The sequence below is a fragment of the Trachemys scripta genome, chromosome 7 (assembly GCF_013100865.1).
Source record: "Trachemys scripta elegans isolate TJP31775 chromosome 7, CAS_Tse_1.0, whole genome shotgun sequence".
NCBI lineage: Eukaryota > Metazoa > Chordata > Testudines > Emydidae > Trachemys > Trachemys scripta.
Window position 1 is genome coordinate 48,758,381 of NC_048304.1, and position 24,497 is coordinate 48,782,877.

At 57.5% G+C, this 24,497-nt stretch overlaps 1 protein-coding gene across 3 annotated transcripts in view; it reads left to right on the forward strand.

Moving 5' to 3' along the window:
• RASSF1 (Ras association domain family member 1) overlaps positions 1–22,155 on the forward strand; it is a 29,976-nt gene extending 7,821 nt beyond the window's left edge. The window contains exons 2-6 of one of the 3 annotated variants that reach the window (XM_034776931.1): positions 795–919; positions 17,204–17,308; positions 17,624–17,918; positions 18,353–18,468; positions 20,606–22,155. In XM_034776931.1, the coding sequence (XP_034632822.1) occupies positions 795–919; positions 17,204–17,308; positions 17,624–17,918; positions 18,353–18,468; positions 20,606–20,752 (788 nt within the window). In that variant the 3' untranslated portion in view covers positions 20,753–22,155. Of the gene's footprint in view, positions 1–794; positions 920–3,824; positions 4,455–4,618; positions 4,937–17,203; positions 17,309–17,623; positions 17,919–18,352; positions 18,469–20,605 lie in introns of those variants that run through there. The other 2 variants (XM_034776930.1, XM_034776932.1) reach the window with 2 other exon arrangements.
• Positions 22,156–24,497: the final 2,342 nt, after the last annotated feature.

Here is a 24,497-nt window from a genome sequence, read left to right on the forward strand (position 1 = left end):
TGGGATTGGCGTCGCCTGTAACGCCTGGTCCTTTCCCCTCCACCTGCACAGCTGCTTCCCAGGCTGAGCCCCTGGCTCATGTCTCCTCATCCTCCTATGCCACTTCCTTGGCAGACCCCAGCTCCGCAGGGGTGTGCGTGGCGTGGTACGGGCCAGACAACCCGTGTGAGTGAGTGTCCCCAGAGCCCGGTCCCACCATCCTTCCCTCCCTTCCCTGGTGGATCTTGGGGGCAGGCAGCAGAGCTGGGATGACTGGAAAGGTGGGGTCCCTCCAAGTGGCTGAAGGAGGCCCATGCGCTTGCTGATCAATTTCTGGTGGGGATCTCATGGGACCCCGGCTCCTTTATTCCATTCTCTCCTGAAATCCCAAAGCGCAGGCCCGGATAGTCGGGATTCAGCCCAGAGTGGGGCCTCTATGCTTCTGAGGACCTCACACTGGCCACCAGCACTGGCTGAGATGGGGAGCCAACAACTCCCTCCTGGTCTAACAAGGGGTGAGGGTGATCCAAGGTTAGGTTTGTCATACAGCTCCGCTCCGAGTTCCCATGCAGCAGGACTCTCACTGGGACCTGGGGATGTAAGCGGGGAGACAGGGAGCTCGGATAAGAAATACTGACCCATCACGCAGCTGATCAGGATGTTCACTGGCATCAGACTGTCCCGTCCTAGCCCTGGGGTTCTGGCAGGCGCTGGACCCGGGGGGCTGCTGCTCCTTCCAGCAGGCTGCTGGATTCTCCCCCAGGCTGGTTCCCATCCACCTAACGCTGTCTCCTCTTTCCTCTCCCCTCCCCCAGACTGCAAGTTCACCTGCCACTATCGGTGCCGTGCCCTGATCCGGCTAGACTGCAGCGGCCCCCGGTACCAGGACAGTGACCCGGACGAGGCTAATGAACAGACTGTGGAGAAAGACACCAACGTGGTAGGAGAGCAGTTGGGATTCTGACCTAGGTCTGCAGGCTGCAAAATGCACCCATGTTGGGGGCAACAGGGCAGAAGCAGCTGGGAGCTCCCCCACAGTCAGTGCCCCCTGCCCCCCTCCCCACAGTGCCCCCTACTGGGAGAGGCTGGGGCTGGAGTTCATCAAGCTCCTCCCCTTTCTATCTGTCCCCAGCCCAGGGCATGGGTGCTGCTCAGCTGCTGGGACGTTCCTTCCCCTCCCGTGCACAGCAGTGTGCACGTGGGCTCAGCTGGCATCCAGAGAGAGCTTCATAAATCTTGTTGTGACCCTGGTGGAGGAGCCAGCTCCAATTTCATCCTGAGATTGTGGCTCCGCTCCCAGCAGCTGGGGCCTCCCAGCTAAGGCCTTCCCAGGGGCAGGGACAGTGCGGGAAGGGTGGTGAGGCTCATTTGCACAGCTGGGTGGGCGCATTGCCAATTAACTCCATACCATGTGCTGGGGTGGCTGTTCTGACACCTACCAACACTGTAGACAAGCACCTGGCCCCTCTGTCTGGACGCCCAGTGGGTCTGGATCCCCTACTGCCCACACACCCCGCCCCAGGTGCTGAGTCAGTCAGAATCTTCCCTGTCACCCCACCCTCATTATCAACCCCAATTCCCCTCCTCCACAGACCCACTATTGTCCCTTTGCTCATCACTCCCCACCCACCCCCATTACAGACCCCAATTCTCCCCCCCCCCGACCCACCATTGTCCCTCTCTGAGCATGTGGAAAAGTTCTCAGGATGAAATCCAATGCAAAGGAAATCCTGTCTGAGCCCCACCCTGAGGGGACAACCTTTTAAACAGCAGTGAGTGTTGTGCTGGTGAATAGTGTCTGAGGGGCTGTTAATCCATCTGTAGAACAGCAGGGAGGGTGATCTAGTGCTTAGGGCACTGGACTGGGACTTGGGAGGCCTGGGCTCAGTTCCTGGCTCAACCACAGACTCCCCGTGCCTCCGTTTTCCCATCTGTAAAATGGGAATCTTTCCCTACCTCCTTGGGGTGTGAGTGTAAAATCCCTTGTGGGGTGCTCCAACAATCCTGATGAGCACTATATAAGTACCTCTGGCTCTGGGGCACATGCCCGGGGCTGCCATGCAGCCATTAGGTGGTGACAATGGGAACCCTGTGGGGCAGGGCCCATCTTTTCCTCTGTCTGTACACCCCAGCACAATGTGGCCTAATACAGTGACGCTGACTGGGCCCTCCAGGGGCCATAGCAACAATGAATCATCACAGCCAGTTGGCTGGATTGGAGCTGGTGAAGGTCTCCATCCCTGTGTAGCCTGCTCAGGAGAACCCTAAAGGTAGAGTGGCTCCTGGCTGGGTTGTGGGTCATCACGGGTCTCTTGTTGCCTCAGCTGAGGGTAGGGTGACCAGATGTCCCGATTTTATAGGGACAGTCCTGATATTTGGGGCTTTGTCTTATATTGGCGCCTATTATCCCCCATCGCCTGTCCCGATTTTTCACACTTGCTGTCTGGTCACCCTAGCTGAGAGGTTCACTGATGGTGGGTAGAGCAGGCTCCTTGTGGCCCTGTTCGGCTGTTGTAGTAGCACTTTGCCTCAGACGCTGGATCTGACCCACTCCCAGACAGCTGGGTGCTTTTCAGAGCTGTCTGAATGCCCCAGCCTGCGAATCCGGACCGGAATTCATAAAAGGCCAGGGTTTGTCATGGTATTACTGCTTCTTCCTGGTGCAATCAGAAATTCATCGATAGCCGCATCTCTCCAGGGAACACAGAGGGGAGTGGAGCAAACCAAACCTTGCCGTCTGTGCGGGGGATCGGGGGCCCTGTGCTTTAGGCAAAGGAAGTTCAGTTTGTGTTTGGGGAAAGCTTTTTTGGGGGGGGGGCTAGATTGTGCTTTGATTTGGCTAAATGCTTGGGGGGCCTAGCTTGAGTTTGGGAGGGAGGTTTGCATTTTGGGGCTAAGATTGGGGGGGGGGGGAGGCGGTTGGGGGGGGGGGGGAGTTCCCACCAGGTGGGAGGACTGGCTCGCGCTCTTTCCAAATTGGACTGCCCCTCCCTGATCACATATGCAAGAAAGTGAGACTGCCTGGAATTCTCCGTGCAAATGAGAACCTGAAAGCAGGGTCAGCAGCCCCAGCACCCTGCCTGTGTCTCCAAGGTGCCGCTGGGGGACAATCACCTAGGCAGATCTGGGAGGGGACAAAGGGCAGCCAGGTTTCATCCCCACTCTGCACTGTCCCACACTGAACTGTGGCTGCTGGGGCTGTCACCACCTCCCTCATGCAGAAGAAAGGCAGTTTCATCTTAATGGAAATGATCCTCATGTCCTGCTGAGTTAGTGTGTCTGTCTCTCTCCTTTGGTCCTTCTGGCCTAAGCTGCACCCACCTCTGACTCCTGGGTGAAAGGGCTGATTAACTCCGCGCACACCTACCTATGTACCTGAGAGTATTGCCAGGTGGTTAGAGCACAGGCCTGAGAATTGGGGCTATTCCCAGGCTGGCTTAGGGCACTAATGTGTGACGGGGAGGCCTGACCTCAATTTCCAGCTCCACCACGTGTCCTGTGTGACCTTGGGCAAGTCACTTTAGGCCCAGCTCCTGCAAGGTCGTTAGGCTGTAAAGACCTTGGAGAAGCTGGCCCCAGTCTCTGTGCTTTAGTTCCCCATGTGTGATATGGGGGTCTGGGAGGTAGGGTGACCAGATGTCCAGATTTTATTGGGACAGTCCCTATTTTTGTGTCTTTCTCTTATATAGGCTCTACCCCCGTCCCAATTTTTCACACTTGCTGTCTGGTCACCATACTGGGAGGATAAATACATAAGGCCTGTGAAGCGCCCAGATACCACCATGATGGGCGTCCTGCCAGGCTCATGCAGACACGCTGAGCGAGGCGGAGGTAGTAGTGGCGTCCCTTCATAATGGGAGATGCTGGCCCCAGGCTGGCTAATGTTTGTGAAGCACCGACGAAGCGCGGCCGCCGCAGGCAGGGCGAGCTGCTTTGGGGATGAAATCACGGCCGGAAAGGGGAGGGTCCGGAGCGGGTTCGCCCCGCCCCAGCTGGCTGCGCAGCCTTCCCCAATGCGGGCCGGCCCCTGGTGCAGTGTGTACGTTTCAATCTCAACGGCTCAGCTGCAGCCAGGCGAGGGCGAGGAGGAGCCGGGACCACGGGCGTGCAGACGGGCAGTCAGTCAGTGCTTCGGCGTGAGGGTGCACGCTGCGCCCCGACCTGCTTCATCGTCCGAGCCCGGTTCGGACCGAGCCTCGGGGGCTGCCGGTAGATCCGGGCTTGTTCCGAGCGGGCTCGGTGACCTGAGAGCTCCCAGCCCGGGCCGGAGAAGGGCGAGGCTGGTTTCCAGGGTCGGAGGGCGAGCAGCGGCCGGGGAGGGGATGAGCGAGTGCGAGCCGGGGACCCCGTCCTTCGAAATGACCTGGAGCAGCACCACCAGCAGCGGCTACTGCAGCCAGGAGGACTCGGACTCGGAGCTGGAGCAGTACTTCACGGCGCGCACCTCCTTCATCCGCAAACCCCACAAGGACAAGGTGAGGTGGAGCCCCGATTCGGAGTGTGTGTGTGGGGGGGATCCGGATCCCCCTCAGTGCCCTGTAGGGGAGCCCCGATTCGGAGTGGGGGGGATCCGGATCCCCCCCACCCCAGTGCCCTGTAGGGGAGCCCCGACTTGGAGTGTGCCGGGGGAGGGGAGAAGAATCCGGATTTCCCTGTACGTGGATGGGGAGATCCAGATCCTCGAGCTGGAGTTTGCCCCCCTTCCTTTGAACCAGATGACTGTTATTTCGATTGCCCTTGTGCCCAGAGCCCCGGTCTGCTTGGTGCTGCGCAGACACACTGTGGGATGAACAAGACCCCTGCCCAAAAGACCTCATTGCCGCCTGATCTGATTTCTTCGGACCCGAGCCTATTACTCCTGGGTCCTGCTTCTCCACTGGCTGGTCCCCTATGTGCCTTGGGGAGCCACACGGGCTGAACAGGACGCGGATGGGGGGCTGCCCTGTGTGTCTCCGAGGTGAGCGAAGTTTGGTGGAGGGGGGCTGGCTAGCCAGCGAGTCGTACCCCGTCAGCCCAGGCTCTGGGCACTTAGCAAGCAGGCTGATTGGGCCCATCCCAGGGTACCGGGGCGGAGGGCTGGTCCTCCATTGAGCCTTCCCAGGGGTGTATCAAATGCGCTTGGTTGGGTAGGCGTGTTTTCCGGGAACGGTTTTTTTTTTTTTTTTTTTTTTTTTTTTTTTTTTGAGGTGTGTGTGTATGTGAAACTAACCTTTTCGCTGCTGTCACGGGGGCTGAAGTACCTTGGCCAAATGCCATGGGGGGGCCAGTCGGGAGGGGGGGTTTCTTGTCTTCCTGGCCTGGCTGGCGCATGGCTCACTGAGGTCTGTGGGGTAAAGAGAGGTGGGGTATTGCCCTTCAGCTGTGGCGACATCACACATGGCGTGAGTTTGGTGGGTCTCCTGCCAACCTCTTAATGGGCATTTAGTGTAAAACCATCACTTAGTTTGGCACCACTGGAAGACTTGGCTTTTGGGAGGGTTCGGGTCAGGATTGAGGGGCATTGGCTGAACTGGGAGGGACCCAGGACTGGAACAGCGGGCGGGGGCTGTGGGTTGAGACTGGGTGCAGCTGCATTGTTATCCGGCTCTCCGAATTCTTCACCTTTTCCATCTGTCTTCGGGCTTCCAGTTCCTGTGGTGTCCATCCCCAGAGTGCTGGGCACTGGGGTGGTGGTAAGGGCAGGAGGAGCTCTCTGGTTTTATGCATCAATCTAACACTCCCAGGTCATCCTGGCAGATGGGGGAGGGAGGAGTGAGGAGGTGGCAGATGGAGTCTGAGTTAGGGAGATCTGCCCCAGAGGACCCTGTGGCAGGGCACCAGCTTGAGCTATGTCTGGCACCCAGAATGGTGAATGGTCATTGAGGGACAGGCTCAAATTGCCACATGGCACCATTGCCCTGTGATGGGGCATCTGCCAGGTTCCTTCTCTGCCTGAGGAGGCCCAACTCACCCGGCTCTGTGCTACCCGAGGGCAGGCTTGTGGGGAGAAGGACATAGTGTCTGAACTTGGCAAGCTGGTGTGGAGATGGAGACCCAGCCTGAAGGGTGCTGCTGTACTGAAGGGCCCAGGGCTGTTCCAGCACTGGAATCCTGGCCACCTTTTAGCCCAGGGGTGGGCAAACTTTTTGGCCTGAGGGCCAAATCTGGGAATAGAAATTGTATGGCTGGCCTGAATGCTCACAAAATTGGGGTTGGGGTGGGAGGGGGTGAGGGCTCTGGTTGGGGGTGCGGGCTCTGGGGTGGAGCCAGAAATGAGGAGTTCAGGGTGAGGGACGGGGTGGCAGGGGAGGGGGGTGCAGGGGGGGGGGGGGGCTTTGGTTGGGGGGGGGGGGCTCGGGGGGGGGGATGATGGGTTTGGGGTGCAGGAGGATGCTCAGGGCTGAGATCGAGGGGTTCAGAGGGTGGGAGGAGGATCAGGACTGGGCAAGGGGTTGGGGACCAGGGAAAGGCTCAAGGGTGCAGGATCCGGGCAGTGCTTACCTCAAGTGGGTCCCGGAAGCAGTGGCATGTCCCTTCTCCGCCTCCTATGCGGAGGCGCGGCCAGGTGGCTCTGCACGCTGTCCCGTCTGCAGGCACCGCCCCTGCAGCTCCCATTGGCTGCGGTTCCCAGGGAGCGGGAGCTGCAGGGGTGGCATTTGGGGCGCGGGCACCGTGCAGAGCAGAGGCCCCTGGCTGCCCCTACGCATAGGAGCCAGAGTGGGGGCCATGCCCTGCTTCCAGGAGCCACGTGGAGCAGCCCCCAACCCTGCTCCCCCCGGCTGGAGCAGGGCAAACCTCAGACCCCGCTCCCTAGCGGGAACTCGAGGGCCGGATTAAAATGGCTGGCAGGCCATAGTTTGCCCACTGCTGTCTTAGCCACTCTCGTGCCCTGCCTCTGTCTCCATCTGTCCTAAGAAGTTGTGGGACCTGAGGGGTTGGAGCTCAGCCCTCAGAACCCAACAAAGAGATGACTGGACTTGTCTTAAAAGCTGCAGGGTGGGTAGCGTCTGTGCCACCCACTGGCCAAAGGGCTCCATGGGCCAGTACCCAGCGTTGCGATGACAAACCTCCAGCTGCCACCAGCCAAAGGAGGTTGCATTGTTAGTGGATAACAGTGGCTAGGGAGGACCTTGCGCATGGTGTCCCCTTGGAGCCCTACAGAGTGCTCTGGGGCCACTCAGCCTGTGGCCCTACAGGAGCTGAACTGGGCCAGCACTGTGGGACATGTTGCCCCTTGGTGCTATTCACCAAAGGACCGGGAATCTGGCTGACCTTTGGCTCAGCTCGTGGCTTTGGCAGATGATCTGAGGTCAGGAGACACAAGGGTGTGAGACATGGGATGATCTCAGTCTCTGGGGTGAGGTTGGGTGTGGATGAGTTGGTTCCACTCAGCTGGTGACTGGAACAGATTGTGTGTGCATACGTACAAAAGGGGAGGCGTGGATGAATTGGGGGAGTTTTTAATTCCCCAAAGGGAATTGCTGATTTAGCTGGCAAAAACTAAGCAAAGTGGGAATGGGTGTTGTGCAAACTTCAGCCCCCTGCCCTTTGCTAGTGCCCTATGTTCCTGGCCACAGCCCCTCTTGCTGGTCTTATCCTGACCCCCAGATTGACTGATGCCCCTCGATCCTATTCTGCAACACCCTCTGCTGTGCCAGTCTTGGGCTGCTGCTGAGCAGAGTCTGGCCTTTGTGTGGTGCCTGTTTGTCAGCGGCGGGAGAGGGGGCCCTGCTGCCCCCTGCAGCTGTGCCAGTGCCTGCCACTCTGCGGAGCTTGGTGGAAAGCAGTTGTTCCCCGAGTGCCAAATCTGCTGCTGGCAAAGGCTGTAGCCTCCCAGCTGTGATACATTAAGACCCCAACAGAAGGGTAAATCCCCCAGCTGGCTCAGGAAACTCCCTGGAGACACCCCTGCGAAGTGTCCTTATGTGAGTGACAGAGCCCTGTTAGTCTCCTCTGTTTGTGTGATTAAGTGTTTCCTAGTGGTTACAGCCGAGGTGCTGGGAGCCAGGACTCCTGGGCTCTGTTGCCAGCCCTGCCACTGACTCACCAGGTGACCTTGGGTGAGTCACTTCAAAGCTCCGTGCCTCAGTTTCCCCATTCTGTACAATGATCCTGGGTGTGATGGATTGTGAAGCTTGGTTCACTCCCAGGTGTAATGTACATTCAGATCCTTGGCTCTGTCTGAGTTTGGCCCCCATCTGAGAACTCCCAAGCACTTAATGATGGAAACCGCCCTCTGCCGGGCCTGCAGGAGAAGTAGCGTTTGTGTGTGAGTCAGTGACTGTGCTGAGACTACCACTACAAAGCAGAGCTATTCTCATCAGCCGACTTCATTTAGGTGCCTACTGGGGAGCTGAGCTCCTAAGAAAATCTGGGGCTCATCCCACTTCACCCGGCAGGCCAGTGCTAGAGCCAGGAGTTGAGCCCGGGTCTGCTGAGCCCCAGTCCCGCGCTGTAGCCACTGGCCCCTCTTCCTCTTCTTCCCCATTGGTCCACTGGAGATTGTGGTGCAGCAGGAGAGGCATCTCTTGGATAATCAGGGCCATGGCGGGCTTTGGGACCTTTCCCTGGGCTCTCTGCTCAATGGGGAGCTGGTGCAGAGGGCAGGGCACTGTGGAGGGGCCGGGGGCAGCTGGCAGTGATCTGTGTTGCCAGGCATTTCAGTGTGGGGAGCTTCGTGTCTGGAGGTGACAACTGTGTGAGATACTGGGACCTGCCTCTGGCTGTGATGGGGAGGGTGGGGGGGCAACCTTCTGGCCAGTGGCAAATAAGAAGGGAGCATCTCTGGCCTCCTGGCTCTGGGGGCCTCTCCTGCCACCAATGAGTCCGAATGGACTCCAAGGTTGTGGCCGACTGGACGTCCTGGATACCAGGAGACATTCCGAGTGCTGCCCTTGTTGGGTTAGTGTCACCATGGCCTTGCCCAGCATCACCAGCTGCTGCTTCCCTGAGGGCTGGCAAAGCACAAAGCAGGATGCTTCTTAATGGGAGTGTTGGATGGGGAGGGGCAGAGCCTGCCTGAGGCTGACTCCCAGGCACAGGCCAGGAGAGCACAGGGCCTTCTCCTGAGGATGGGGCTAGGCTGAGCTTTGCTCCCAGGATAAACCCTGTCCGCTTCCTTCCAGGCGACGCTGGCTCTTCGTCCCTGGCCCGGGAAGTTTAAGGGGAGTCAGGGCTGCTGCCCTCCCGCTTTGGGCTCCGTGCAAAGGGCCAGCTGTGTGGTGTCTGTGCACTGGAGGAGCAGTACCTCCCCCCCCCCCCCACACACACACACGGTGCTGTGCCCAGTGGGAGTGCTACTCACCCATGACTAAGGGTGATGCAGCAGGGTTGTAATACAATCCATCTGACTCAGTTGGAGAGCGGAAGCAGCCACACCGTCTGTAAACCATTTCACCATGTCCCTGAGCAGCTGTCCCCCCAGTAGGGGCAGTCAGAGGGATGGGGAGGTTGCAGGCAGTTGGGAACAATGCCCCCCTGGCCTGGACTGGCTGTAGCTTTGGTGCCTTGCCCGAGAAAGGGGCAGTTGAGAACCCAGCTGCAGTGACTGGAGGGGCAGGATGCCCCCACACTGGAGAAAGGAGAGAGAGAAATGCAGCCAGAAAGCGTGAGGGGAGTGGGCTGGGAGGAAATTCCCTCCCCCACCCCCATCTTCCCCTACTGAGCAAAGGCAGGAGGTTGTGGGATCTCAGCCGAGGCAGCGGGTGTCACCGGGGGTTAAATATTAGTTAGGATCCAAAAATCCGAGGCCTCTCAAACATGTAAACAGCTCTTCTATGGCCCTGCTGGATCCAGGGTGAAAATCTGCTATGGTCCCCGGGCCGCCTGGGGTCGGGAGAGGGACCAAACACAGATCTCGTCCATTTTGTAGCCCAGGCTCTGCTCCTGCTTGATGGGCTCTTGGAACGTGGGATGCTCCTGTGGGGATTTGGGGAGGGGACATGGACCCTGGACAAACAGTCTGAATGCATGCTGGAGGCTGCAGTGTGTGAGTGTAATGCCAATGCCATAGAAAGCAGGGCCTGGCCCATCCCCAAGAACACTGTTCTAATGGTGAGAGAGGGCGTTATGCCTGTATATGGTTGCTTGCTGTGTGATAACTCAAGGTGCTGCTGGCTCTGGCATAGGGAGTGAGCAGGGCCTTATCGCAGGCCAGGGGAGTGATAAGGGCAGCCTGGGGCCAGGAGAGGAGACATCCAGGGAAGATCAGCTGGCTGTGTTGCACCGGGTGTGCAGGCAGTATGGATTGACTGACGGGTTTGCAGTGGCACCGTGCTGACCTGCACGCCCGGCCTCCTGCACCCTGATTGCTGAACTTCCCTCCTGGCTCATGGCCGTTTCTCATGCCTACTGGTGCTGGTGGCAGGCAGCTGGGCATGTGGCATTGGGGGGTGCTCCCTCCCAGCCGGCAGGGCACCCTATACCTGCTAGGCACCTTGCTGTCTTCACCCTGGCATAGCAGCTGTTTCCCATGCGTGTGCCATGTTGTGGGTGGGGTGTGGCCGTGATGACTTAATGCCATTGGGAGGGGGCACTGCTGCCAGGGCCTCCCTCTCCCTTTCCAAGGGGGCGCACCTCCTTTTCCCTGGGTCCAGCATACCCATGGGTGCCCGGTATCCGCTACGCCTTGGCACAATGTCCTGTGCCAGTGCTCCAGGCTGCCCCTCTTTGACCTGTGCTGATCATGACATGCGGCATGTGCAGGTGGGCTGGGCATCTCACCACCCCTTTAGGCGCCACTTAGGGGCCTCTTCCTGCATATGTGGGGCTGACTCCCCGGGGACCACCAGGGCTAAATGCACAAGCAGCTGAGCGACAGAGCTGAGGCTGCCTAGCTTAGGCTGTGGTGGACTCCTCCTGTGTGGCTTGGCATGGGTGAGGGGACCTGTAACACACCCTCGCCCTGTGCGTCTGTGTTGCCATTGCCCGGTAACTAACCAGCCCTGTGATATTTCCGTTGCGGAGCAGCAGAGCCAACCTCAAAGCTGTTCTAAGCAAAACAAGGCTGATCTGAGCAAAGCGGCAGCTACTCCCCTAGCTGGGCTTGGAGCAGCTGAGGGTACTGGTGTGTGTGAGATTGTGTGTGGGGAACGCTATCACTGCCCTAGCATTAGCTGGCAGGGAATGTCTGGAGCCAGGGGTGCCTGTAGGAGGTGCTGCGGCATTGGAGCAGGGAGTGATGCGTTATGTAATGTCCCAGAAAATGGGCCTTGGAGAAAATTCCCTTTGTTCTGTAAACAGGATGCCAGTGTCCCTCCCTGTGACTTTTCATCCTTCAGCCACGAGCTGTGCACCCCACCCTCGCAGGCTTCCGCCTGCCCTGGTCCTCAGGATACAGAGATTTCCCCCTTTAGTTCCTTGGATCTGATCTCTGCACATGGGAAACGCGCTCCAACCCGACGCACGCCCATGGTCCCACATCCTGTCGATGCATAGCCGGGCTGGGTTTTGTAAGTCTCTGCCTAAGCTGCTCTAGGCCTGCTTGCAGAGCAGAGCTTCCCGCCCATGGAATTACAGTTGTGGACAGAGAACAGTGCTAGTAACTTGCCCTTAATGTATTGATTCCCAAAGGCTACGTGGACGAGGCAAAATCCACACGACCCGACTTTCTTCCCAGACTCGGGGGCAGTCAGATGTTGGGCCTTGGGCAGCAGTCCTTGTTTAACAGAGCACATTACAACGATAGCATGCAGGAGTTTAAAGCAGCTTTGCACTTCCTGTCTTAAATGTGACTTGGGAAGGCAACCAGAAAACTAGACATTGGCTCCGTATTTTTTTTTTTTTTTTTTTTGACTGCTTCTGTAGGAAGAGCAGGAATGTGCAGTTGTCTCCCCTGCCTTTGCTGGAGATGTCCCTGCGGTGTGACTAAGTGGGGATTTTCCCTTGTTATATTGTATGTGAGCCTATGTGAGTCTTACTGTTTTGCATGAATGCTGTGCGTGCCTCAGTTTCCCTGTGTATTGCACCAATGTCTGGTGGTGGGAATAAGCGTGTGTGACTTTTGCGGAGGCTGCTCCAGCTGCCTGCATGGATGCCATGGCCACCCCTTCTTAACCTGAGACCCAGGAGGGGGATGCGCCCAGGTGACTCTTGTCCCAGGAAGCGAGACAAAGGCTGGAGCAGGAGCAACGGGCAGGGCAGGGGCCAGGCAGCTGGAAGTGAGTTGGCCTCGGCTGGCTTGGGGCGCAGGGGGAGGACAAGAGCCCTGACTCTGGGCTCCCCTTCCCCCAAGATGGACTTGGCTGAAAGTCACTGATTTCTGTGCTAACAAGTTCTGTTCTACGCCGCTGTGTTCCTGTTGACGAATAAACCTTCTGTTTTACCGGCTGGCTGAGAGTCCCACCTGACTGCAGAGTTGGGGTGCAGGGCCCTCTGGCTTCCCCAGGAGCCCCGCCTGGGCGGACTCGCTGTGGGAAGCCCACGGTGTGGAAGGAGATGCTGAATGCTCCGAGGTCAGACCCAGGAAGGTTGAAGCTGTGTAAGCTTCTTGCCCTGGAGACAGTATGTTCAGAGAGAGAAGGCTCCCCCAGAGTCCTGACTGGCTTCATATGGAGTAGTTCCAGAGCATCTGGTAACATGGGGCAAGAGCTTTCTCAGTCTTTAATTGAAGGGTATTGAAACTTTAACAGTGAGAGTTTTCCTCCTGCCTGTTTGTTGAGCATTTGAGTTAAATGCGTGTTAACAAAGACAGACAGCTCTGAGCGTTTGCTCTCTCCTTCCCTTTCATTAATCATCGTTCATCTCTCGGGTGTGTGCTGACGTAACCCGGCAGTTTTCCAGTTGTCTGTCAAGTCTTCCGGGAAAATCAGGGTAATTGTAATGCCCAGCCATGCTGTGTTGGTGGGACCAAGCCATTGATCTAATGGCATTTGTCAGGAGATGGATGTCTGGACACTGCAGCCCTGTCCCCGGCTTTAGATGGAGGCTTTGTGGGATTCCACAGCTCCAAATGTGTTGGATAATTCCTCGTGATTAGTGGCGTGTCCTGCTATTAATGTGCTTCAGACCCCAGAGTCTGTGGCTCAGCCTGAAGGGCCCCCTGCCTGCCGCTCTGAGTTATTCCCTGGTCTCTTGTTTGTAGAGCAGAACTTGGGTACCTGCTCCCTCCCCCACAACCAGGGGACAAGCACGTGCCCAGAGCTAGGGCAGTGCAGGCTGAATGATCACACTGGAGAACCATTCCCTAGAACAGTGGTTTTCAAACTTTTTTTCTGGTGGCCCAGTTGAAGAAAACTGTTGATGCCTATGACCCAACGGAGCTGGAGATGAGGGGTTTGGGGTGTGGGAGGGGCAGAGGGTTGGGATGGGGCCAGGAATGAGTGGTTCAGGGTGTGGGAGGGGGCTCTGGGCTGGGACTGGGAGTTGGGGTGTGGGAGGGGTTCAGGGCTCTGGGCTGGGGGTGCAGGATCTGGGGTAGGGCCGGGGATGAAGGGCTTGGGGTGCAGGAAGGGGCTCCGGGTTTGGGGGGGGGTCAGGGCTGGGCCAGGGGATTGATTACCTCAGGTGGCTCCAGATCAGTGATGCAGCAGTGGTACAGAGGCAGGCTTCCTGCCTGTTCTGGCACCACAGACCGTGCTGTGCCCTGGAAGCGGTGAGCAGCAGGTCCGGCTCCTAGGTGGAGGTATGCAAGCAGCTCTGCACGGCTCTTGCCCGCAGGCACCGCCTACCCCCTCCCCCCAGCTCCCATTGGCGGTTGCCCATTGGCCCCCACAGGCACCGCCCCCAGTTCCCATTGGCTGGCCAGTATTTGGGGTGGGGGCAGTGCACAGAGCCCCGTGGCTCCCCCACGCCTAGAAGCTGGACCTGCTGATGGCTACTTCTGGGGCATAGCGGTGTGTCAGAACAGGTAGAGACTAGACTGCCTTAGCCGGGCAGCACTGCCAACGGGACTTTTAACAGCCCAGTCGGCGGCGCTGACCAGAGCCGCTGCGACACAGTGCTTTACGTTCCGCTACCCAGTACTGGGTCGCAACCCACAGTTTGAAAATCACTGCCCTAGAGGATCATCAGCTGACTGATCTGTGGGGTCAGAGATATGGGAGCTCGGGGAAGGACCAGAGTAGCAACCACAGCTTGGTGGGTGATAAAGCAGGCTCAGGTAAGCCACAGAGCACTCCAGTTTCTCTGATAGATATTAACTAGCAGGCAGCCTGGGGATGGGGAAGCAGTCCTGCCACCCTCCGTGAATGCTTGCTAGACCTGATGGGGTAAATATGGCGAGGGTGGTAGTAAGGGGCTGATTGCACTGTCTAGGGTTGGATACAGGAAGGCAGGTGGACATGGGTTAAGAGGAGAAAACAGGTCTAGCAATTGTAAATTAGAAGCTGCTGTAGCCTCTGTTTGAGATGAGATGGTCTCTGGCATGCAGCACCAGGAGAGAGGGAGAGGGGAGGCAGGCAGGCTGGCTGTCTTTGAACTGTGTGTATATGTTGCACATGTGGTGACCTGGCTAGGTGAGGCTGTGCTAGCTGTGAGGAGAGCCAGAGGCGAACCAAGGCAAAAGGGATACCTTTACATTTTATAGGGAAAACCCCCAATTGTACCAGGAGCACAAATAATATCGAACATTACCAAAGACTTACTACTTATAATAATTAGCTATATAGGTGACGAACTCATTAATCTTTGTGTGCTTGTCCCTGCTGTGCGGTTGGTACCAAATGCATTGCTGTTAACAAGAACACAAGAGCTCACTCAACAATATCCTGTGTCACTTCAGAGAAGAATCAATGTTTCCTCTCTTTGGCTGTAAGTCCAGTTCCACTCTTGCTGTCCCGCCCCCCCCCCCCTTTTTTTTTTTTGCTCCTCTTCGGCTCAAAGTGCTCCTTAGATTCTGTGGCTGTACCTCTTTGCGCCGAGTTTATCCACACCTAGTGGGCCCTCACCTGGCCATTGGGCATCTTTTGAGCTGTGTTCCGTCAAGATGTTCAAAGAGTTTCTCTCTGTTTTCAAGTACTGTAGGTGTTTTTTTGGAGGGGGGCGGGGTGGTTCTCGTTTACCATTTTCAGGATCTGTCTGCATCTCACGCAGCTTTGATCAATTCCCTTTTTCCCCAATTATATTTCAGATTTTTTCCCCCCCTTTTGATTCTCTCTCTCCAGTAAGTCTGTAGATTTGATTTCCCTCCCTTCTCTAACAGTGTCTGCACACGAACCCAGGTCTATTTTTGTTTGTTTTTTTTCCTGCTTCTCCTGACCTGAAACCTTTTCCTATTTTTCCTTCTTTCCTCTTTTTCGCCTCTCAGTCCCCTGCTTGTATTCTCCTGTTCTTTTTTTATTTGCTCAGCCCAGCTCCGGTTCGCCCGCTAGCTCAGCATCTCCATTCTCCTTCTCTAACACTTCTGCCAGTTGCCCCTTTGACTGGCTTCGGGACCCCCTCCCCAGCACAATCTGCCCTCTCATTGGCCATCTCTCTCCCCAGACAGTATGCTGGGCAGCTGCCGCAGGTGCTAATGCCAGGTGCGAGTTACTACCCATACGCTATGTAGTATCTGTTTGTGTGTATATGGGTGTGAGCATCCAGGGGTGTGTCCACGCATGTCTGATGTGTGCCATGCAGTGGAGGGGTGTGTGTGCCACGTGCCATTCGCTTCCATTCGCTTCTCTCTTCTCCCCCACTGCCATCCTGCGCAGGCAGCTGCCGGCTTTGTGGTGGGAAAGGAAAAGAAGTGGTTCCCAGAAATCCCAGGAGAGCTCTGATTGGTCTGTGGTGAGCTCATCTGTAATTCCCCTTGCATGGGGCGGGGGGGGGCGGGGGGTGTGGCGTACAGAGGGCTGATGTCAGCAGGAAGCCAGGCTGATGCAAGAGGGTGCAATGAAGTTCTGTGACAGCGGAAAGAAAGAGGGTTGGCTTTCCTGCTCTGGCGGCATGTGTGTCCTGGGCGTGTTTGTGTGTGATCTGTGGGAAGTAAGAGCTGGTAATACATGAGCTGGCTGCATTGTCCTACTGAGGTGCTATAAGATGGCCCATCATTGTGGTGTTGGGGCTCCTAACCAGGTTCCTGGCTGGGGACATGCCCTAGCGGAGAGTTGTGTCTAGATCTCCTGTGCCAACCCTGAGCAGCATGGGGTTGATAAATTCCTCTCTCTCCATTTCCATGCCCCCACCCCCACCCCAACCCTTGCTATGGTGCAACTCAAACTGCAGGCGCATGGCCATGGGGTTAAACCAAAACCACACTCGGGCAGTGCCGAGTTAGCCCCTGAAGAGCGACATGTGCATTGAAGCAAATACCCCAGACCAAGCCGCTGTTCTTTGCCTCGCATTGGTCAGGGGGGACAGGTGTTTAGCCTGGAACCCCCATGCTGTGCCCGCTCCCCATTTAGTACCACAGGGCCTGGGCCACTTAGTCCCTTGAAAGTAATCCTGGGAATTCTCTGGCCTGTGTTTGCAGGGGCTCAGAGCAGGTGATCCGAGTAGTCTGTTCTAGCTCAAATGCAGGGCATCTACTGATTACCCCCTGGCCGAGGGTGGCACAGAGGCACCTGGCCTGCTGGCAGGGTCGGGGATGCAATTGCCTGAGGCGCCCTGGAGATGGGATCTCCTGCTGGAGCCTCCTGTGTTTTTCTTCTGGAGGCTGGTCGCTGACTTGCACCCCAGCCCCATCTGTGTAAGTTCCCTGTGTCAGCATGGGGGTGTGAGCTATACACCCGCCAGTGGTTGCTGCTCGGCAGCGAGTGTCTCCTCGCCCCTGGATCAGGCCAGCAGCTGCTGTAGCTCTTGGCTTTGAAGTGGTTTCTCCAGTGGTAATGACAGTCTGCCTTGCTGGCTGGCATAGTCTTCCTCTGCCCTGAGCCTCCCCTAGTGCCCACCTGCTGGGCCCAGCCTGTGGCTTCTGTGGGGTTGGCTGCTGCATGATTTAAACCTCTCTCTGGTTCGCAGCCTCTTAGAAGCCTCTGGGATAACAAGCAGGGGGGATGATTCCTGACGCCCCACTTTGATCCTACCTGTGGATCCAGGGAGCTGCCCCCAGCCAGGGCTGGGGGGATCCTACAGGAAGGCTCAGCAGGGTTTTATCTCTCTCCAGATGCACCCCTCGTATGAGGTATCTGCCCACGGGGGTTTCTGGTCTATCCTGCAGAGCAGGTGTGATTAAAGCAGACTTGGTATCTACCTCTCCCGTGGGGGCAGGGAACTCATCCTGTGGCCGGGCAGTGTTGCAGGGGGTAGCAGTGGGGATAGGAGCTGCGTGGGAGCCCCTGCTATCCAGGGAGGTGGGCTGACCCTATGCTTCTCTCTCCTGCAGGATGAGCAGATTGACTGGGAGAAGCCGGTTCTGACCCAAGCCGAGATTGAGCAGAAGATAAAGGAATACAACAGCCAGATCAACAGCAACCTCTTCATGAGCTTGGTGAGGCCAGGAGCGCAGTGGATCTGCGCCCGGGCGATGGGGCATGGCAAAGAGCTTAGAGCTTCAGATTCAAACTCTCAAAAAGGGGCTATGCCCAGAATCCATTCCAGGGGGATCATGGCTCTATGTCCAGGTCTTCCGTGCTCCCAGGGCTGCATCCGGAGCCCATTCCAGGGGGCACAAGGATCCAACTCTGGGTGTTCCCTGCCCCCAGAGGCTGCACCCAGAGCCCATTTCATGTTCACCACCCCATTTTCCTGCCCCACTCCCCAGCTCTGCCCAGCTCATTCTCTCTTTGGCTCTGCCTCCTCCCAGAACAAAGATGGCTCCTACACTGGCTTCATCAAGGTGCAGCTGAAGCTGATTCGGCCGGTCTCGGTGCCAGCCAGCAAGAAGGCGCCCTCCATTCAGGACGTCAATAAGGCACCACGCTCCCAGGTGGTGACGCGCCGCACGTCCTTCTACCTGCCCAAGGACACGGTCAAGCACCTGCACATCATCTCCCGCACCCGCGCCAGCGAGGTCATCGAGGCCCTGCTCAAGAAGTTTATGGTGGTTGACAACCCCCGCAAGTTTGCTCTCTTCGAGCGAGCTGAGAAGGATGACCAAGGTACCTGGCCTCCTCTCCTACCTTGGGCTCAGTCCCTATTTCAACCGGCTTTAAAACCAGCCAGAGCTATTCCCGGTGTGTAGATTATACTAGGGTGACCAGATGTCCCGATTTTATAGGTACAGTCCCGATTTTTGGGTCTTTTTCTTATATAGGCTCCTATTACCCCCCACCCACCCACCCCCATCCCGATTTTTCACACTTGCTGTCTGGTCACCCTAGATTACACTGACCAGCCAGGGCTTAAGTCTTACCCTGCCACAGTGGCTGCCCCACTTCCTCACAGCGCCCCCTGCTGGGAGAGGTTGGGGCTGGAGTAGCCGGGACTCCCCACAGCCAGTGCCCCATGTCCCCTGCTGGGAGAGGTTGGGGCTGGAGTAGCTGGAGCCATCTGCTCCACTGTACTGAGCTGCGTGGCCCGTCTGTCATTGCAGTGTACCTGCGGAAGCTCTCAGACGAGGAGCAGCCCCTGCATCTCCGGCTGCTGGCTGGCCCCAACGAGAAGGTCCTCAGCTTCGTTCTGAAGGAGAATGAAACCGGAGAGGTCAATGTGAGTCTGGGAATCCCTGATGTGTCTCGAGTGGGAGCCTGAGTCCCTCTGGAAGCCTATGGGTTGTGGGAAGGGTGTTACAGCACTGCCCCCTGCTGGCTGCTTCGCTGACTGGCCCTGATGGCAGGGCCAGACGGCTGGAAAGGGGGAATTGAGTGCAGAGGGGTGTCACAGATTCTTGTAAGCGCCCCTTCCTGGCTACTCACCAGGCTTGCTGCAAGGAGAATCCGAGCCTCTGTCCTCAGTATCCCCATCCTCAGGATGCTTCAAGCTCCTGGAGCCAGGGCCGGCTCTAGGCACCAGCACTCCAAGCATGTGCTTGGGGCAGCACTTTTTCCACTTTTTTTTTTTTTTTTTTTGCTTGGGGCGTAAAAAGCCGGGAGCCGGCCCTGAGCGGAGGTGAGCTGCGGCGGTGGAGGCATGGGGAGGGCCGCAGAAAGTAACCGGGGGGCGGGGGAGCAGAGGAACCGCTCCCTCCCAGCTCACCTCCGCTCCACTGCCGCCTGCTCCCCTGAGCGCGCCGCCGCTCCGCTTCTCCCCGACAGGCTTGCCTCGGAGGGAGGGGTAGGAGGGGAAATGCGGCACGCCCAGGGGAGGAGGCAGGGCCAGGGATTTGGGGAAGGGATTGGAATGGGGTGGGGAAGGGGCGGAGTTGGGGTGGGGCCGGGGGGCACGGGAAATTTTTTTTTGCTTGGGGCGGCAAAAAACTTGGAGCCGGCCCTGCCTAGAGCCTGAACGGAGTCCAGCCACTGCCCCGGTCTCAGGATCCCTAGGCACACTCATGGCACAGACCTCGCATCTGGCCACCCCGCTCCAAGTGCTGGAACCCGCTGTACAGTCACCTGCTCTTTGGGGCATAGCGCTGACCCTTCACACTCCCCAGTGCGTGAGCACACCCCGCTCCCAGAACTCCTCCCGAAAGGGGTGATGCCGGTTTCAATTTAACTCTCTCAGGGGCGCACAATAGTTGGGAAGCCGTGCACACGCGCACACTCGCTTTGTACAGTCTTTCAATTTGATGCTTTTTATATATGTTGATGTGATGGGCAGGAGATTATAGACCGTACAAAACAATCAAACACCCTAAACGCGATGTCCCTCACTAGCTTACCCTTCCCTTGGGGAACATCTGTGTTCTGGCAGGTGGGCACCCCCTTGCCTAGCCTGTCCCTGCTGCAGCCTTCCTCTTCTTCATCTGCTGCAAAAAATGGCTCACTCCTGGACCTTTCCCCTCTGTGAGCTCCTTTATAGACTCCAGGGGGGGGCACCTGCTTCCTTTATTCTCCTCCTGGTAACTTTCCAAACCCCCCTCCCTTCAGACAGGGGCAGGAAGTGTCTTTTCCCAGCTGGAGCAATCCCCTTGTCCCAGAGCATTTTACTTTGAGTAGAGGATTGATTGTTGTATGCTGATTAGTCCCCATTATCTCTGACCTGGCAGAGACAGACATGACCCTGCTAAATCTTGGGGGATCCACATACAGACAGGTGTTCCCTGACACAGTCAGTTCATGCTACAATTTCATAAAATCATCCATTCCAGAGGATAAGGGGAACAATGGGATCAAATAGGGGAGCTCAGCAAGGTCCCATTTGGGACGTGGGCATGACAGGGTAGAAACAGAAGGCTACGCCTGAGAGCATGAGATGGGGACAGTGAGGTGCGGGGCACTGCCCCAGCATGAGAACCTCAAACCCCTCTTGCCATTAGGAGGGAATCCGAGATCACTGCTGATTCCTGTAAGGTTAGGTCGGTATGGGGCAGTGTAGTTGAAGGATACTGGACCAGAGCCCCCTGCTGTTCCAGTCGTGGACCCCATGCAGTACTACCAGTGCCCTTCAACTGACTTGCAGCCCTGGGCTCCCTCTTTTTCTCCCCCTGCCAATGCCCATCAGTCCTAACCTGCAGCCATCCTGCTATTTCTGTTATGGACCCCACTCAGCTCTGTTGATGCCCCTCCATCCTGACCCACAGCTTTCCCCCACCACCCCCGCACGCTAGTCCAGCCTTGGGTTTCAACCCCGTAATCTCCCGAGAGCTCTGCTAATGCCCCGCAGCCCAGACCCACTACCTGGGTGATGCTGCACACCGTGGCACAGGCTCCCAGGGTGACAGGCTCTCTTCCCTCTCGCCCTGCAGTGGGACGCCTTCAGCATGCCCGAGCTGCACAACTTCCTGCGCATCCTGCAGCGCGAGGAGGAGGAGCACGTCCGGCAGATCCTGCACAAGTATGCGTGCTGCCGCCAGAAGATGCAGGAGGCACTGACTACCCGCACCCCGGGCTGAGCCACCCTGTCCCGGACCTGACACTCCAACTGACACCAGGTGGCTAGGAGAAGAGGCAGCGAAACCAGGCGGACATGGACGGATCCGCTCCGGGACTATGCTTGTGGGTTGGGAGCTCCCCTGCGTGGGTGCAGGGAGGTGGGGGGGGAGTGTGGGAGGGGGTGGCGGAGGAATGGGAGGTGGGTGGCTCCCCCCTGGGGGGCTCCGGTGCCGTGTGAGGCACAAGTGTGAGCGATGGAGGGGCTGTGTGGGACATTTCCCTTGGGGGGGGGGGGTGAACTGCCCCCCCATCATGTGTGCATATATGTGGGGCTGCTGGGTCACTGCTGGGATGGCCGCTTCTGGCTGCGCCTTGGGGAGAGGTGGGGCGGTACAGCCAGTCTGGGTTAATCCTCCTGTCAGGGCCTCTGGCTCCGTTGGGCCTAGCCGTGTCCAGGGATAGGTGGTGGCTCAATGTGGACTTTAATGGCAGCCCCTGAACCCTGTTTCCCATTCCTGGGGGGTAGCAATGGACTCAGAGAGTGGGAGGGCCCTGGATCCGTTCAGCCCTGCCCTGTGGCTTGTTAAACAGAACAGCCAAGACTGCCTGATATAGCCAGACCCTAGTTCCCTGGACAGGTGCAGCCACAGGGCGCTGTGCTGGCAGGCCTGAGGACTCTCTTGATCCAGCTGCGCTTGGGGCTGTCTGTGGGGCAAGCCCAGGGGAATTGCTCCAGGGACCAATGCAGCCCTCAAGACCCTGCATTGGTCTTTCCAGGATCCCCGTTACCAAAGGTGGCCTCGGTAGAGGGCAGCATCCAAAGGAAGGCCAGGAGGAGCTCAGGGGACCACGTGGGGCAACCCCATCCCAAAGTGTATCCTCAATGGAGCTGGTGCCAGGGATGGGTCTACCCCCATGGGTATCCTGGAGAAGAGGCCCTGGGCGCTGTTGCATGACTAGGTCCATCACATGAATGGAGGGATGACGCCCTACAACCTGCCCCCAGCAACCTCGGTGCATCCTGGCGGGAGCATGGGCCAATAGCAATGGCAAGTAGATAGCATTGGAGGGAGAGGGATGTAGCCCTAGCCTTGGACAGGCCCTAACCTTAACCCTTCCCTGGAGGAGCAGCAGACCCCCGGTGCACAGGGAGCTGGGGCACTGGTGCAAGGCTGCCAGGCTGGAGTGAAGCAACCGAGCCACTCCCCATGAGCATGTGGGACTTGAGGCCATGCGAATGCATCCAAGAGGCCACCTGCTTTGCAGGAGGGCCTTGTGTGGGAATTTGAGTTTTTCAGTGAATGTTTTTGAACTCGACTCTGTTGAATATCCCGAGCTTGCCAGGGGGACCGCGCTTCCTGGAGGCTCGGCTTGTGCGTGGTGCTGGCTCTGTGTGGATCAATAAATGATTCGGGGCAAGGCTGTTTTGCTGTTTTGTTTCTTTGGAGCCAGTTTTGGCCCCAGAACGACAACCCTGCAGGCAGATGGTGTCTGCATGACTAGCAGTAGGGCAAGCTCCTATTCGCATAAGCCAGGACTGCCCAGAAGCAGCCAGCCCTTGGGATGAGAGGGGAGTTTAGTCCCCATGCCCCATCCAGTCCTTGGCGCAACCAGGGGAGGGCCAGTGCGTCCGAGCCGGGCACAGTCTAGCTCACTCACCTATGGGGCCTGCTTGTGGTAGCAACTTTCAGTCACCACCTGCCTGGACTGTGTTCCTAGCACTGAGCTGAGAGATGAGGGGCTGTCCCCTTCCTCCCATCTGTGCTGATTGTCCTCTGTGTTTCAAAGTGGAATCCGGCTGGCTGGGGGCATGTTACAAGGGATTGTGTGGGCATGGCTTCCCTCACTCCACCCACAGGGGAAAAAAATCAGCTGCAGGACAGGTGTCCTGTCTCTGCCCAGCATCAGCTCCTGAGCCTGTTCCCCACCCCCACCCCAGTGGCCTCCCACCATGCTTTGCCAGCCACACCCAGAGGAACAGGCAAAGCCTAAAGGTGCAACAGTTGGGATGCCTGGGCCACACTGAATAGGGAGGCAAAGGGGGAGGGACCATTCAACCATGGGGGCAAACTGACCCTGCCCCTCACCATGTCCATGCAACTTCCACTTGCTGCCATGCATAGCTGTGCCCACATCTTCCACATGGACCTGTGATCAGCCCTGATGTGACCTGAGGACCTGCTGCCTGTTGGTCTGTTATTCTGTATCCCAGTCCAGGCAATGCTCTCCTCTCTCAGGAGGGGAATGGTGGTCGGGGGGGGAGGGGTAGACTCCATAGTATAGTGCACTGCACCCTCCCTTGCAAGCTAATGGCCATTGCAGAAGGCTGCCCTTCTCTGAGGGGTGCCTGTTTGGTTTGGCAACACCGGCTTCACAGTCAGAGATTTGCTGAGTCATGAGTTGGCTGGCCCACTACGATAGCCCAAATTTTGTTGGTAAGCAATGGGGCAACCTGCAAGGATTCAGGCTGTTGTCTCACACTATGAATTGTGCAATTCCCCGCCTCCCCCACCCCCACCCCGCGCTGGTCAGAGGTGAACCAATCTCCCAGGGACCCACCCTCAGGAAGAACGGGTGAGCATATAACAAGTTACAGTGGTATCCCACTCACCCTGCATAAGCCAGACCCTCTTAGAAACACAAGGTTCATTTCCCCTGTCCCTAAAATGCAGCCATCTCTGGGGTGAAGCATGGCAGCGGTTTCCAACTACCCACAGCAGTGATATGCACCAGTGTAGACCAGGAAGTGAAGCTGATGCCAGTATCCACAAGGAGGAATTAGGGAGGTGGAATTGAATTCTCACTGCTGGGAATTTGCCAGAACATTGCCCCATGCAGCCTTTCCCCCCCATGACTCCACCTTCAGTACCCTCCTCTCCCCCCGCAAGCCTCCCACCCTGTACTGTACATCCCACCCCGGCATAGCAGTATTTGGGGCACTGATCTACAGGATGTCTGAGGAGGACTCATTGCAATTGGTCGAGCAAGGCCATGGGAGATGGGAGACAGAATGGGAACAAAATTGGGGGCTGGAGTTCAGGATCCCCATGCTGAGGCCTGCAGCTGTGATTCCTCAGCCCTACTGGGGCAGGCGGGTCAACGGGATGAACTGTCCCTGGCGGTTTGATGACAGTAATAGACAGTGTGCTGTGGATTGACATTAGCCATAGTCAGGGCAGAGCAGGGCTGCCTCCTGGGAGGGAGTTCCCTACTTCTACCCTTACCCCAAACCCTTTCTAGGGAACAAGCCCCCTGCCCTGTCCCTGTCGGGCCTGCAGAGCCAGGGCCGGCTTTAGGACTGCACAGCCTGATTCGAATACCCAGCAGCGGTCCGGGTCTTCGGCGGCACTTTGGCAGCAGGGGGTCCTTCACTCACTCCAAGTCTTCCGTGGCACTGAAGGACCCCCCGGCCACCGAAGACCTGGAGTGAGTGAAGGACCCCTGCCGCTGAAGTGCCGCTGAAGACCCAGACTGCTGCCGGGTGAGTAAAAAAAAAATTAAAGAATTAAAAAGGCGCCTAAGGCACGGGGCCCGATTCCAGGGAATCGGCCTAAAGTCGGCCCTATGCAGAGCCCATGTAGCTGTGGAGGGCTGGGTGGGTTCCATCCCACTGCCAGCCCAGGCTGGATTCCTGAGCACAGCATGGAAGGCCTCAGCACTGTTGGCCACACGACAGGTAGTGCCAGTGGGTGGAGGAATCTTTCAGACACATGCTACCAGCCAGCTAGATTTGCTGCTGGAGCAGAATGAAGGAGAAGTCCTGGC